Raw genomic sequence first — 17,454 nt, forward strand, 5'->3', positions numbered from 1 at the left:
CGTTTTTTTGAAGACCGGTGTACGGCTTATGGTATAACATCTGAAATGGAGAAGTTTGAAATTCTCCAGAGAATTTGGCCCCGTTCAGATATAATTGACTTCGTTGAAACACACGACGAAGACAGAACTTATAGCAGTCTTGTTAACTTTTTACAAGGGAAAGGAAGCAAATTGCCTCGCATATTAGGTGCAAGCCCATCATGGCCAGAGCCAGTTCAATTCCAGGACTTGTTTTTGGCAGCTAAGCAATGGGCAAAGTCTAAAGAGGAAGACAGAATTAAATACTTTATGCACAGACATGCCCCTAATAATTTAAAAAACAAAATAAAGGAATGTTTTGGGCTTGAATATAATGAGTTTATTAGGCGCACGGAATTTATATGCGACATTGAAGAACAGAGGGTCTTTGAAAATGCTAAAAACTTTTCATACGAACCTCAGCGATTTAAGCACAATAAGAGATATTACAAACAAAAATGGCATGAGAACATTCCACAAAAAAGGGAACATTTCCGCAGCTATGAACACAGTCGTAGTCAGGGGTATTTCGGGGAAGGGTATAACAAGCGCACGAATTACGAACAAAACGCGCTTTGTTACAAACATGCTAACTTGGGATATAGTGCAGACTATTGTGCTGCAGTCGCAACTTGTCCTATGTCTCCGTTAGAGCAACAACACCACCAAAAAAACGAGCTCCCGTCCTACACACAGTAAGAGGAGTTGAGGATGGGGTCAGAAAACCTCTTACAAAGATGGTTGAAGCTGCTCATTGTTTGTCATGCCATTTAGTTCCAACTAACGTGACAAGTAAATCCACTAAAAAGCAGTCAAAAGTATCTAAGCAGAAAATTTTTGTTCCCAGAAAACCTATAGCCTTTAGATTGACTGGTCAAGTCAAGTGGTTTCATGTTCGCAAAGGTTATGGTTTCATCCATAATGAAGAGTTAAACAGTGATATTTTTATCCATTATAGTGCCATAATCAAGAATAACCCTAGAAAATTAATGAAATCAGTTACAAAAGGGGAGGTAGTTGAATTTGATGTTGTCATGGGTAGTAAAAACTTACCAGAGGCTGCTAATGTTACAGGTCCAAACAATAAACCAGTTCGAGGTTCACGGTATGCTAAAGATAAGAGACACATCTATAACAAAAGTTTCAAATTGCAGCAACCGCCTCTACGAAATAGTTACATGTACTACAGCTGCAACAAATTAAGCAATCAGCAGCAGCGAAATAGGAGACCAAATAGTTACAGAAGGCATTACAATTACGATTTGAGCCTACAACTTACAAGGAAGGATCTTAGAAGCTTCAAGCAAAGCTTCAGTTATAACAAGTATCGAGATTCTTCGTCAGAAAGAAGTGAATCTGGCTACGAGTCAGAAAAAAGTATGATTTTTCAGAACAATTCAGGACTAGGGAACGTGAAAGCTTTTGTTCCAAGGGTCGCATCGTGTAAGGATATCGATAGCTACAATAGGGAACTAAAAAGTCCCCATAAGTTATGCCGAAGCATGTAGCTCGGATGAATTCTAAGCGTTCATTCGGCGTAAGTATCTTTTTTTTACTGTTTTTAAGCGTTTATGTATATTTAGGGGTAGTGAATGGAAAACAACTGGTTATAATTTTATTTTCTTTCTATTTATTTCTTTGGTAACTAGTTTATTTAATGATTTATTAGTAGTTGATTTTTTTTTAGTTGTTGCAATTAAAATATTATTTGTGGTTAAAATACCTGTACAAATTTAATAAAGTTTTTCTCTCCTTTTTAATTAATTTTTCTTTTTTTTATATCTTCAAAAGTGGTTAATTTTTAATTTGGTACTAAAAAAAAAAAAAAAAAAAAAAACTGACAAGTCATGGATTCGTGACATTTTTGAAATCACCAGCAGTGTCTAGAGAAGTGTGACGAGTTGCAGGCGGGCAACCTGTTTCAGCTGCAAGAGAAAAGAAGCAGTTTCATGAGTTACGTCAGTAGTTGTTTAGCAAACCAGTATGTTCGATTTTTCTTTCCTGTCTACTCATGACCTTGATGCTTATCATTGGAGCCTGGCCAAGAATGCCAAAAAAGGATAAAAAGAAAGGAAAATGTAACGCTATCTGCCCTGCGTTGTGATAATAGTTAATAAATTTACAAAATAACTAGTTGTAAACACTGACAAGTTTAAATTTATTAAAGCACTATGACGTTTGCTTAACGACGAATTTTTAGTACAAAATGCTATTCTTGTTGTAGCAACGGTCAGTTTTATTTATAAACTCTTGTTGATGACATTGAATTGGAACTTTTAGTGGATTGCAGTTGAGTGTTTAAACTTTTGTAAATTTGTTACTTTAAAAGAAGTACCAAATTATAGATTAAACTTTGTTGCTTATTGAAGAAATTATTAAATTATTCTTCAGCTTTATCAACTTTTTGTATAATTTTTACTTGAGTTAATACGTATTTTTTAAATCACATTTGTTATTAAATATTGTTGATTAAACTGTGCTGTATAAATTATAACCGGTTGTTTTTAGTTTAAGCTACTATTTAAGTGATTACTATACCATTAGAATGATTAAGACTAAGAAGGGCTTAAGACATAAAAATAAGTTAACGGGTCATGCAGATACTGAGCCATCAGTACCTGCTGACTTCAAATTATTTATAACTAATATTTTTAACCGAAGACGATTTTTAAATTGGTTTAACGAAATATTACAACAATATTATAACAAATAATTGAAATTATTCAAATGATGTACGACAAACAATGTTTATTGCAAGAATTTTGTCTTAAACAGCCGATTTTGACGTCAAAATAAGATATAATACTTTAAAACTAATATTCCTAACCAAAGAGATTTATTTAATTAGATGTATGATATTTTACAAAAATATTAATACCAAAAATCTTAATAATTTAATAGTGTACGATAAAAAAGGGTTTAATACAAGTATTTTGTAAAAGACACCGTATTTAAATGTCTATTGTACTTCAGATATGTTTATAGTTCTATTAATAACCAAAGACGTTTATAAAATTAGCTGTATGAAATATTACAGAATATCATAACTAAAAAACGAAATAACGCAAATAATGTACGATGACCAATGTTTATTGCAAGTATTTCGTCTTAAACAGCCGATTTTGACGTCAAAAGGACTTTTAATGCTTTAAAACTAATATTCCTCACTTAGGAGGTTCATTTAATTAGCCGTGCAAAAAAATGCAAGAATGTTTAATCAAAATCGAATGTACGGTAAACAATGTTTATTGCAAGAATTTCGTCTTAAACTGCCGATTTTAACCTCAAAATGAATTTTAATATTTTTAACCGAAGACGTTTATTAAATTATCTTTACGAAATATTACAAGGATATTATAACCGAAAATCGTGATAACTCAAATAATATGCGATAAACAATGTTTATTGCTAGAATTTCGTCTCTCAATCGGCCTATGTTGACGTCAAAAGGAGTTTTATTACTTTAAAACTAATATTCCTCACCGAAGAGGTTTATTTTATTAGCTGTATAAAATATTAAAAGAATATTAATCTGAAAAATCAACATAAATCAATAGTGTACGATAAAACAGGGTTTTATACAAGTATTTTGTTTAAAATAGCCTATTATAACGTCTATAGTAATTTCAATATGTTTGAAGTTAGATTAATAACCAAAAACGTTTATTAAATTAGCTATACAAAATATTACAAGATTATTATAACCAAAAATTGAAATAACTCAAATAAAATGCGATAAACAATGTTTATTGAAAGTATTTAGTCTTTAACAGCCGATTTTGACTATAAAAGGAGTTTTAATACATTAATACTACTATTTTTAACCGAAGACGTTTATTAAATTACCCTTACGTAATATTACAGGAATATTATAAGCGAAAATCGAAATAACTCAAATAATATACAATAACCAATGTTTATTGCAAGTATTTCGTCTCAAAAAGCCGAATTTAACGTCAAATGGAACTTGAATAATTTAAAACTAATATTCCTAACCGAAGAGGTTTATTTAATTAGCTGTATGATATTTTACAAGAATATTTATACCTAAAATCGTAAGAACTCAAATAATGTATGATTAAAACGGGTTTAATACAAGTATTTTGTTTAAAGTAGCCTATTATAACGTCTATAGTACTAATAATATGTTGAAAGTTAGATTACTAACCGAAGAAATTTGTTAAATTACCTTTACGAAATCTTACAAGAATATTAATACCAAAAATCGGAATTAATTAAATAATATACGATAAAAATGGGTTTTATACATACTTTTAATATGTTTAGATTAGATTAATGATCAAATACTTTTATTAAATAACCTTTACGAAACATTACAAGAATATTAGGACCAAAAATTGAAATAACTTAAATAATGTACGATAAACAATGTTTATTGCAGGTATTCAATAGCCGATTGTGACGTCAAAATGAGTTTTAATACTTTAAAACTATTATTTCTAACCAAAGAGGTTTATTTATTTAGATGTATGATATATTACAAGAATATTGATACAAAAAATCAAAATAATTCAATAGTGTACGATAAAAAAGGGTCTAATATAAGTAATTTCTTTAAAACAGCCTATTTTAACGTCTATAGTACTTTTAATATGTTTAAAGTTAAATCACTAACCAAAGAGGTTTATTAACTTAGCTTTACAAAATATTACAAAAATATTTAACCGAACATCGAAAAAACTTAAATAATGTACAATAAACAATGTTTATTGCAAATATTTCATCATAAATAGCCGATTTTGTCGTCAAATACAGTTATAATACTTTAAAACTAATTATTTTAACCGAAGATATTTATCAAATTACCTTGACGAAATATTACAAGAAAATTATAATCAAAAGTAGTTATAACTCAAATAACGTACGATAAACGATGTTCATTGCAAGTATTTCGTCTCTTAAACAGCCGAGTTTGACATTAAAAGTAATTTTAATACTTTAAAAATAATATTCCTAACCGAAGAGGTTTATTTAATTAGCTGTATGATAAACTACAATAATATCAATACCAAAAATCAAAACAACTCAATAGTGTACGATAAAAAAGGGTTTAATAAAATTATTTTTTTTCAAAAGAGAGTATTATAACGTCTATAGTACTTTAAATATTTTTAAAGCTAGATTACTAAACAAAGACGTTTATTAAATTAGCTGAAAGTAATATAACAAGAATATTATAACGAATAATCGAAATAACTCTAATAATGTACGATAAACAATGTTTATTGCAAGTATATTGTCTTAAACAGCCGATTTTGACGTCAAAAGTAGTTTTAATATTTTAAAACTAATATACATAACCAAAGACATTTATTAAATTACCTTTACGAAATATTACAAGAATATTATAACCAAAGCTCTAAATAACTCAAACAATGTATGATAAACAATGTTTATTACAATTGTTTCGTCTTAAGCAGCTGATTTTGAAGTAAAGTAATTTTAATATTTTAAAACTAATATTTATACCCTAAGAAGTTTATTAAATTAGCTGTATGATATATTACAAGAACATTATAACCAAAAATCAAAACAATTTCGTAGTGTACCCTAAAAAAATGGTTTAATTTAAGTATTTTGTTTGAACAGCCTATTATAACCTCTATAGTACTTTTACTAACCGATAACGTTTATTAAATTAGCTGTAAGATATATAACAAGAATATTATAACAAAAAATCAAAATAATTCAAATAATGTAGAATAAACAAAGTTTATTGCAAGTATTTCGTCTTAAACAGCCTATTTTGACGTCAAAAGGACTTTTAATACTTAAAAACTAATAATCACAACCGAAAAGGAATTGCAAGAATATTAATACCAAAAATCAAAATAATAATAGTGTATGAAAAAAAAAGGTTTATTTACAAGTATTTTGTTTAAAACAGCTGATTATAAATTTTATAGTACTTTTACTAAGTATAAAGTTAGATTACTAACCATTTCCGTTTATTAAATTACCTTTATGAAAAATTATAAAAATATTAATATCAAAAACCGAAATAACTAAAATAATGTACAATAAACAATGTTTATTGCAAGTATTTTGTCTTAAATAGCCGATTTTAACGTATAAAGGAGTTTTAATGCTTAAAAATTAATATTTTGAACTGAAGACGTTTATTTAATTAGCTGTATGATATATTACAAGAATATTATAACCAAAAGTCGAAATGACTCAAATAATGTACGATAAATAAGGTTTATTTTAAGTATTTAATAGCCGATTGTGACGTCAAAATAAGTTTTAATGCTTTAAAAGTAATATTTTTAATCAAAAGTCTTATACTATAGATTTATGATATATTACAAGAATATTTATACTAAAAATCAAAAGAATTCATTAGAGACTGCTAAAAAATGGTTTAATACGAGTATTTTGTTTTAAACAGCCTATGCTAACGTCTATGGTACTTTTAATATGTTTTAAGCTAGATAACTAAACAAAGGCGTTTATTAAATTACCCTTACGAAATATTACAGGAATATTTCAACCAAAAATCGAAATAGCTCAAATAATGTACGATGAACAATGATTATTGCGAGAATTTCGACTATTTTACAGCCTATTTTGACGTCAAAAAGAGGTTTTAATACTTTAAAACTAATATTCCTCACCAAGGAGGTTTATTTATTTAGCTGTATAATATATTACAAGAGTATTATAACCAAAATCGAAATAACTTACATAATGTACGATAAACAATGTTTATTGCAATTATTTCGTCTTAAACAGCATATTTTGAAGTCAAAAGGAGTTTTAATACTTTAAAAATAATATTCCTAACCTAAGTGGTTTATTTAACTAGCTGTATGAAACACTAATTACAACATAAAATGGGAAATTTTACACTACATCGGACACATAAGGAAACCGCAGAGAATCTTAGGACCTGCTCCTATGAAAAAATCGAAATAGCGAACGCTGACGGGTGAACATCTTTTAATAAAAGGAACGAGTTAATATGCTCTTGTATACACTTTAAGAAGCTTTATTTCAAAACTTAAGAGCGTTTTGTTAAACAAATATCTATTTTAATTTGTACAAGTATTTAAACCAATATATAATTACGTCATAATACAATAGCCAAACTTTTTTTAACGAGTAAATTTAACTTAAAGGTTTAATTAAAGAGATATTTTCTTAGTTAGTTATCTACAAATTTCACAAGGCCAGTAAATGTTAGTATAATTATTTTTTATTGTATATATATATTTTTTATTTGATTAAGTTTTAAGATCGTATAATTATTAAGTAACGTGCATTTTTCTAAATTTAGCCTAACAACATTAAAATCATCATATGCTAGTAACTTTAAACTATAGGTTTTAATTAGATTTTACTCAGTTTTTTGTTATACTTTTTTCTTTTTAACTTCTTTTATTTCAAGTTTAGCCTAATGTCTTCCTACTTGTTATCACATAAAGTTTTACAGATTTTGAACAACTGAAGATCTCGTATTTTTAAACTATTGAAACATTATATTGTAATAAAATTTTTGAAATTTATCATTAAATCATTCTCCTTTTTAAGTCGAGAACTTTGATTACAACCTTTAAAGCAAAAAGTACGTATGAAATATTACAAGAATATTAATACAAAAATACAAAATAAATCAATTTCGTACGATAAAAAAGGGTTTAATACAAATATTTTGTTTAAAATAGCCTATTATAACGTCTATAGTACTTTTAATATGTTTAAAGTTAGATTAATAACCAAATACGTTTATTAGATTAGCTGTAAGAAATATAACAAGAATGATGTAACAAAAAATCGAAATAACTCAAATAATGTACGATAAATAATGTTTATTGCAAGTATTTCGTCGCTTAAACAGACAATTATGATCGTCAATATAAATTACCTTTACGAAATATTACAAGAATATTATAACCATAATGGATATAACTTGAAAAATGTACGATAAATAATCTTTATTGCAATTATTTCGCTTTAAACAGCCGAATTTGACGTCAAAATGAGTTTTAATACTTTAAAACTAGTATTCCAAACCGAAGAGGTTTATTTAACTAGATGTATGATATTTTTTAAGAAAATTAATACCAAAAATCAAAATAACTCAAATAATATCTGATAAAAAACGGTTTAATACAAGTATTTTGTTTAAAACAGCCTATTTTAACGCCTATTGTACTTCTAATTATTTAAAGTTAGATAACTAACCTAAATGTTTATTAAATTAGCTGTAAGAAATATAACAAAAATATTAAAACCAAAAATCGAAATAACTCAAATAACTCAAATAATAAACGATAAATAATGTTAATTGCAATTATTTCGTCTTAAATAGCTGATTTTGACGTCAAAATGTGTTTCAATACTTTAAAACTAATATTTCTAACCGAAGAGGTTTATAAAACTAGCTATGGATATAATAAAAGAATATTAATACCACAAATCATAATATTTCAAATAACGAACGATGAAAAATGGTTTAATACAAGTATTTTGTTTAAAACAGCCTATTATCATGCCTTTTGTACTTTTATTATGTTTTAAGTAGATTACTAACTAATAACGTTTATTAAATTAGGTGTAATAAATATGCAAGAATATTATAACTAAAAATCAAAATAATTCAAATAATGTTCGATAAACAATGATTATTGCAAGTATTTTATCTTAAACAGCCGATTTTAACTTCATAAAAAGTTTTAACACTTTAAAACTAATATTTTTAACCAAAAAGGTTTATTAAATTACCTTTACCAAATATTACAAGATTATTGTAACTAAAAACCGAAATAACTCAAATAATGTATATAAAAAAAGGGTTTAATACAAGTATTTTCTTTAAAACAGCCTATTAAAATGCCTTTTGTACTTTTAATATGTTTAAAGTTAGATTACTAATCAATAACGTCAAAAGGAGTTTTATTACCTTTAAACTAATATACCTTACGGAAGAGTTTTATTTAATTAGCTGTATGAAATATTACGAGAATATTAATACCATTAATATAATAAATCAATAGTGTACGATAATTAGGGTTTAATACAAGTATTTTGTTTAAAATAGCCTACTATAACGTCTATAGTACTTTTAATATGTTTAAAGTTAGATTAATAATTAAATATGTTTATAAAGTTAGCTATGTGATATATTATACGAATATAATATCCAAAATAATTAAAAACTCAAATAATGTACGATAAAAAACGGTATAATAAAAGTATTTTGTTTAAAACAGACTATTATAACGCCTATTGTTCTTCTAATATGTTTAAGGTTAGATTACAAACCAATAACGTTTATAAAATTAGCTGTAAGAAGTATAACAAAAATATTATAACCAAAAGTAAAAATAACTAAATGATGTAAGATAAACAATGTTTATTGCAAGTATTTCGTCTTAAAAAGCCGATTTTGACTTCAAAAGGGGTTTTAACACTCTAAAACTAATATTTTTAACCAAAGACGTTTCGTAAATTACCTGTACGAAACATTACAAGAATATTAGAACCAAAAATTGAAGAAACTTAAATAATGTACGGTACACAATGTTTATTGCAAGAATTTCGTCTTTAACAGTCGTTTTTGACGTCAAATGTGTTTTATTACTTTAAAAGTAATATTTTAAACCGATGAAGTTTATTAAATTACTTTTACGATATATAACAAGAATAGTATAACCAAAAACAAAATAAATCAAATAATGCACAATAAACAATTTTTTTTGCATGTATTTCGTCTTAAACAGCCGATTTAACGTCAAAAATAGTTTTAATACTTTTAAACTAATATTCTAATCCGAAGAGGTTTATTTAACTAGCTGTATGATATATTACAAGAATATTAATACAAAAAATCATAATAATTCAAATAATGTACGATAAAAAAGGGTTAAATACAAGAATTATGTTTAAAACAGCCTATTGCAATGCCTTTTGTACATTTATTGTGTTTAAAGTTTGATTACTAACCAATAAAGTTTATTAAATAAGCTGTAAGAAATATAACTAGAATATTATATCCAAAATATGAAAGAACTCAAATAATGTACGATAAAAAAAGTTTATTGCAAGTATATGTCTTAAACAACCATTTTTGACGTCAAAAGGAGTTTTAATACTTTAAATTTAATATTCCTAACCAAAGAAGTTTATTTAATTACCTATATGATATATTACAAGAATATTAATACCAAAAATCATAATAACTCAAATAGTGTACGATAAACAATGTTAATTGCAAGTATTTCGTCTCTTAAACAGACAATAACGAAGTCAAATGGAATTTTAATTATCTGAAACTAATATTTTAACCGAAGAGGTTTACTAAATTACCTTTACGAAATATTACAAGAATATTTTAACCAAAAATTTAATAACCCAAAAAATGAAGAATAAACAATGTTTATTGCATGTATATCGTCCCAAACAACCGATTTTGACGTCAAAAAGAGTTTTAATATTTTTAAACTAATTTACTAACCAAAGAGGTTTTATTAATTAGCTGTATGATATATTACAAGAATATTAATACCAAAAATCATAATAATTCAAATAATGTATTGATAAAATGGGTTTAACACAAGTTTTTTGTTTAAACAGCCTATCATAATTCCTATTGTACTTTTGATATGTTTAAAATTAGATTACTAACCAATAACGTTTATTAAATTAGCTGTAAAAAATATAACAAGAATATTATAACCAAAAATCGAAATAACTCAAATAATGTACGATAGACAATGTTTGTTGCAAGTATTTCGTCTTAAACAACCGATTTGACGTCAAAAGAAGTTTTAATACTTTAAAATAATACTTCAACCGAAGACAGTTATCAAATTACCTTTATGAAATACTACAGGAAAATTATAACCAAATATCGAAATAACTCAAATAACGTACGATAAACAATGTTTATTGAAAGTATTTCGTCACTTTAACAGACAACTTTGACGTCAAATGGAGTTTTAATTTTATAAAACTAATATTTATAACCGAAGACGTTAATTGAATTACCTTTACGATATATTACAAGACTATTATAACCAAAAATCAAAATAACTCAAATAATGTACGATAAACAATGTTTATTGCAAGTATTTCGTCTTAAACAGCCGATTTTGACGTCAAAAGGAGTTTTAATACACTAAAACTAATATTCCTAACCGAAGAGGTTTATTAATTAGATGTATGATATATTACAAAAACATTTATACTAAAAATCAAAATGATTTTAAAGTGTACGATAAATAAAGGTTTCATAGAAGTATTTTGTTTAAAAACAGCCTATTTAACGTCTATAATACTTTTAATATGTTTAAAGAAAGATTACTAACCAAAGACCTATATTAAATTACTTATACGAAATATTACAAGAATTTTATGTCCAAAAATCGAAATAACTCAAATAATATACGATAAAAAATTATTATTGCAAGTATTTCGTTCAAACAGCCGAATTTGACATAAAAATAATTTTAATAGTTTAAAACTAATATTTTTAACCGAAGAGGTTTTATTTATAAGCTGTATGATATATTACCAGAATAATATAACCAAAATCACAATAACTCAATATTGTTTTTTTTAAATATGTTACAAGTTAGATTACTAACCAAAGACCTTTATTAAATTAACTTCAAGAAATATAACAAGAAAATTATAACTAAAAATTAAAATAACACACATAATGCATGATAATATATGTTTATTGCAAGTATTTCGTCTTAAACAGCTGATTTTGACGTCAAAAAAAGTTATAACACCTTAATACTTATATTTCTTACTGAAGAGGTTTATTAATTTAACTTTACGAAATATTACAAGAATATTATAACCGAAAATCGAAATAACTCAAATAAAGTACGATATACAATGTTCATTGCAAGTCTTTTGTCTTAAACAGCCGATTTTGACGTCAAAAGGAGTTTTAATACTTTAAATTAATATTCTTAACCAAAGAAGTTTATTTAATTAGCTATATAATATATTACAAGAATATTAATACTAAAAATCATGAAAACTCAAATAATGTACGATAAAAAAGGGTTCGATACAATTATTTTCTTTAAAACAGCCTATTATAATCCCATTTTACTTTTAATATGTTTAAAGTTCAATTACTAACCAATTACGTTAATTAGATTAGCTGTAAGAAATATATCAAACATATTATGACCAAAAATCGAAATAACTTAAATAATGTACGATAAATAATGTTTATTGCAATTTTTTCGTCTTAAACAGCCTATTTTGATTAAAAATACTTTAAAGTTTTAAATACTTTAAAACTAATATTCTTAATCGAAGACAGTTTTTAAATTACCTTTACGAAAAACTACAGGAATATTACAACCAAATGTCGAAATAATTCAAATAACGAACGATAAACAATGTTTATTTCAAGTATTTCGTCTCTTAAACAGACAGTTATAACGTCAAATTGAGTTTTAATTATTAAAAACTAATATTTCTAAGCCAAGACGTTAATTGAATTACCTTTACGAAATATTACAAGAATACTATTACTAAAAATCATAATAAATCAAATAATGTACAATAAACAATAATTATTGCGAGTATTTCGTCATAAACAGCCGATTCTGGCGTCAAAAGTAGTTTTAATTATATAAAACTAATATTTTTAACCAAAAAGGTTTATTAAATTATCTTTACGAAAAATTACAATAATATTATAACCAAAAATCGAAATTACTCAAATAATGTACGATAAACAATTTTTTTGTAAGTACTTCGTCTAAAACAATCGATTTTGACGTCAAAATTGAGTTTTGATACTTTAAAACTAATATTGTTAACCGAAGACGTTTATTAAATTACTTTTACGAAATAAGGATAATATAACCGAAAATCGAAATAAGTCAAATAATGTACGATAAACAATGTTTATTGCGAGTATTTCGTCACTTTAACTGACAACTTTGACGTCTTTTGGAGATTAATTATTAAAACTCATATTTTTAACCGAAGACGTTAATTAAATTACTTTCAAGAAATTTACAAGATAATTAAAACTTAAATCGAAATAACTCAAATAATGTACGATAAAAAATGTTTATTGTTAGTATTTCGTCTCAAAGACCCGATTAAGACGTCAAAATATGTTTTAATACTTTAAAACTAATATTCCTAACCGAAGAGGTTTATTAAATTAGCTTTATGATATGTTACAAGAGTATTATATCAAAATTAATTATAACTCAAATAATGTAAGATAATAAACGGTTTAATACAAGTATTTTGTTTAAAACAGCCTATTAAAACGCCTATTGTATTTCAATATTTTTAAACTTAGATAACTAACAAAAATCAAAATAACTCAAATAATGTACGATAAACAATGTTTATGGCAAGTATTTCGTCTCTTAAACAGACAACTTTGACGTCAATTGGAGATTAATTATTAAAACTCAAATTTTTAACCGAAGACGTTAATTAAATTACTTTCAAGAAATTTACAAGATAATTATAACTTAAATCGAAATAACTCAGGAATTATGACGTCAAATGGAAGTTTAATTATTTAAAACTAATATTTTTAATCGAAGATGTTAATTAAATTACCTTTACGAAATATTACAAGAATATTATAACCAAAAATCTAAATAACTTAAATAATGTACGATAAATAATGTTTATTACAAGTATTTCGTCTTAAACAGCCGATTTTGACGTTAAAATAAGTATTAATACTTGTAAACTAATATTCATAACCGAAGATGTTTATCTAATTAGCTGTATGATATATTTCAAGTATATTATTACAAAATATCATAATAATTTAAATAATCTGCGATCAAAAACGGTTTAATAAAAGTATTTTGTTAAAAACAGCCTATTATAATGCCTGTTGTACTTATAATATGTTTAAAGTTAGATTACTAACCAATAACGTTTATTAAATTATTTTTAAGAAATATAACAAGAATATTATAACCAAAAATCGAAATAACTCAAGTAATGTACGATAAACAATTTTTATTGAGAGTATTTCGTCTTAAACAGCTGATATTGACTTGAAAAGAAGTTTTAATACTTTACAACTAATATTTTTAACCAAAGAAGTTTTATAAATTACCCTTAGGTATTATTACAAGAATATTATAACCAAAAATGAAAACAACTTAAATTATGTACGATAAACAATGTTTTTTGCAAGTATTTCGTCTTAAACAGCCGATTTTGAGGTCAAAGTGAGAATTAATACTTTAAGACTAATATTCCTAACCGAAGAGGTTGATTTAATTAGCTGTATGATATATTACAAGAATATTATTACCAAAATTCATAATAATTCAAATAATGTACGATAAAAAAGGGTTTAATACAAGTATTTTGTTTAAAACAGCCTATTACAATTCCTAATGAACTTTTAATATGTTTAAAGTTTGATTACAAACCAATAACGTTTATTTAATTAGGTATAAGAAATATAACAAAAAAATTATCACAAAAAATCAAAATAACTACAATAATAAACGATAAATAATGTTTACTACAGTATTTCGTCTTAAACAGCCTATTTTGACGTAAAAAGAAGTTTTAATTATTTAAAACTAATATTTTCAACCGAGGACGTTAATTGATTTACCTTTACGAAATATTACAAGAATATTATAACCAAAAATCGAAATAACTTAAATAATGCACGATAAACAATGTTTATTACAAGTATTTCGTCTTAAACAGCCGATTTGACGTCGAAATGAGTTTTAATACTTTAAATTTAATATTCCTAACCAAAGATGCTTATTTAATTAGCTATTTGATATATTTTAAGTATATTAATACACAAAATCATAATAATTCAAATAATGTACGATAAAAAACGGTTTGATACAAGTATTTTGTTTAAAACAGCCTATTATAATGCCTATTGTACTTTTAGTATGTTTAAAATTAGATTACTAATCAATAACGTTTTTTTCAATTATTTTTAAGAAATATAACAAGATAGTTATAACTAAAAATCGAAATAACTCAAGTAATATACAATTAACATGTTTATTGCGAGTATTTCGTCTTAAACAGCCGATTTTGACGTCAAAAGAAGTTTTAATATTTTAAATCTAATACTTTTAACCGAAGTGGTTTAATAAATTACCTTTTTGAAATATTACAAGAATATTAATAACAAAAATCGAAAAAACTCAAATAATGTACGCTAAACAATGTTTATTGCAAGTATTTCGTCTTAAACAGCCGATTTTGACGTCAAAAGAAGTTTTAATACATTAAAACTGACATTTTAACCGAAGAGGTTTATATAAATACCTAGATGATATATTACAATAATATTATAACCTTAAGTCAAAATAACTCAAATAATGTACAATAAAAAGTGTTTAATACAAGTATTTTATTTAAAACAGCCTATTTTAATGCCTTATGTACTTATAATATGTTTAAAGTTCGATTACTAATCAATAACATTTATTAAATTAGCTGTAAGAAATATAATATGAATATTAAAACAAAAAATCGAAGTAACTCAAATAATGTACGATAAACAATGTTTATTGCAAGTATTTCGTTTCAAACAGCCGATTTTGACGTCAAAAGGAGTTTTAATACTTTAAAACTAATACTTTTAACCGGAGAGGTTTATCAAAATGCCTTTACGAAATATTACAAGAATATTATAACCAAAAATCAAAATTACTCAAATAATGCACGATGAACAATGTTTTTTGCATGTATTTCGTCTTAAACAGCCGATTTTGACGTCTAAAGTAGTTTTAATACATTGAAACAATTATTACTAACTGAAGAGGTTTATATAATTAGTAGTAAGATATATTACAAGAATATCAATACCAAAAATCATAATAATTCAAATAATGTACGATAAAAAGGGTTTAATACAAGTATTTTGCTTAAAACAGTATATTATAATGCCTATTGTACCTTTGATATGTTTAAAGTTAGATTACTAACCAATAACGTTTATTAAAAAAGCTGTAAGAAAAATAACTAGAATAATCTATCCATAATACGAAATAACTCAAATAATGTTCGATATACAAAGTTTATTGCAAGTATTTCGTCTTAAACAGCCGAATTTGATGTCCAAAGGAGTTTTAATAATTTAAATTTAATATTCCTAACAAAAAAAATTTATTGAATCACTTATATGATTTATTACAAGAATATTAATACCAAAAATAATAATAACTCAAATAATGTACAAAAAAAAAGATTTTACTACAACTATTTTGTTTCAAACAGCCTATTATAATGCCTATTGTACTTTTAATATGTTTAAAGTTCGATTAGTAACCAATAACGTTTATTAAATTATTTTTAAGAAATATAACAAGAGAGTTATAACTAAATATCGAAATAACTCAAGTAATGTACGATTAACAATGTTTATTGCGAGTATTTCGCCTTCAACAGCCTATTTTGACGTCAAAAGAAGTTTTAGTACTTTAAAACTAATATTTTTAACCGAAGACAGTTATTAAATTACCATTACGAAAAACTACAGTAATATTATAACCAAATATTAAAATATATCAAATAATATACGATAAACAATGTTTATTGCAAGTATCTCGTCTCTTAAACAGACAATAATGACATCAAATAGAGTTTTAATTATATAAAACTAATATTTTTAACCGCAGAGGTTTATTAAATTACCTTTACTTAATATTACAAGAATATTTTAACCAAAAATTTAATAACTCAAATAATAAAGAATAATTAATATTTATTACCAGTATTTAGTCTTAAAAAGCCGATTTTGACGTGAAAAAGACTTTTAATACTTTAAAACTAATATTTCTAACCGAAGAGGTTTATTTAATTAGCTGTATGATATATTACAAGAATATTAATACCAAAAATCATAATAATTCAAATAATGTACAATTAAAAAGGGTTTTGATACAAGTATTTTGTTTAAAACAGCCTATTATAATTCCTATTGCACTTTTGATATGACTAAAGTTAGATTACAAACCAATAACGTTTATGTAATTAGCTATAAGAAATATAACAAAAAAATTATCACTAGAAATCAAAATAACTAAAATAATGTATTATAAATAAAGTTTACTGCAGTATTTCGTCTTAAACAGCCTATTTTGACGTCAGAAGAACTTTTAATACTTTAAAACCAATATTTTTAACCGAAGAGGTTTATTAAATTACCTTTACGATAAACTACAGAAATATTATAACAAATTGTCGAAATAACTTAACTAATGTACGATAAACAATGTTTATTGCTAGATTTTCGTCTCTTAAACAGACAATTATGACGTCAAATAAAGTTTTAATTATTTAAAACTAATATTATTAACCGAGAACGTTAATTGAATTACCTTTACGAAATATTACAAGAATATTTTAACCAAAAATCTAAATAACTTGAATAATGTACGATAAATGATGTTTATTACAAGTAGTTTG

At 24.9% G+C, this 17,454-nt stretch overlaps 1 protein-coding gene across 1 annotated transcript in view; it reads right to left on the minus strand.

The window, feature by feature from the left end:
* Positions 1-1,863: 1,863 nt before the first annotated feature.
* Positions 1,864-17,454, minus strand: part of LOC145838899 (uncharacterized) — a 180,157-nt gene continuing 164,566 nt past the window's right edge. The window contains exons 2-3 of the mRNA XM_082946520.1: positions 1,998-2,111; positions 1,864-1,943 (exon numbers count right to left, since the gene is read on the minus strand). Of these exons, the coding sequence (XP_082802646.1) occupies positions 1,864-1,943; positions 1,998-2,111 (194 nt within the window). The remainder of the gene's footprint in view (positions 1,944-1,997; positions 2,112-17,454) is intronic.

Source organism: Thalia democratica, chromosome 6, assembly GCF_965202585.1.
Source record: "Thalia democratica chromosome 6, ktThaDemo2.hap1.1, whole genome shotgun sequence".
In the NCBI taxonomy this organism is placed as follows: domain Eukaryota; kingdom Metazoa; phylum Chordata; class Thaliacea; order Salpida; family Salpidae; genus Thalia; species Thalia democratica.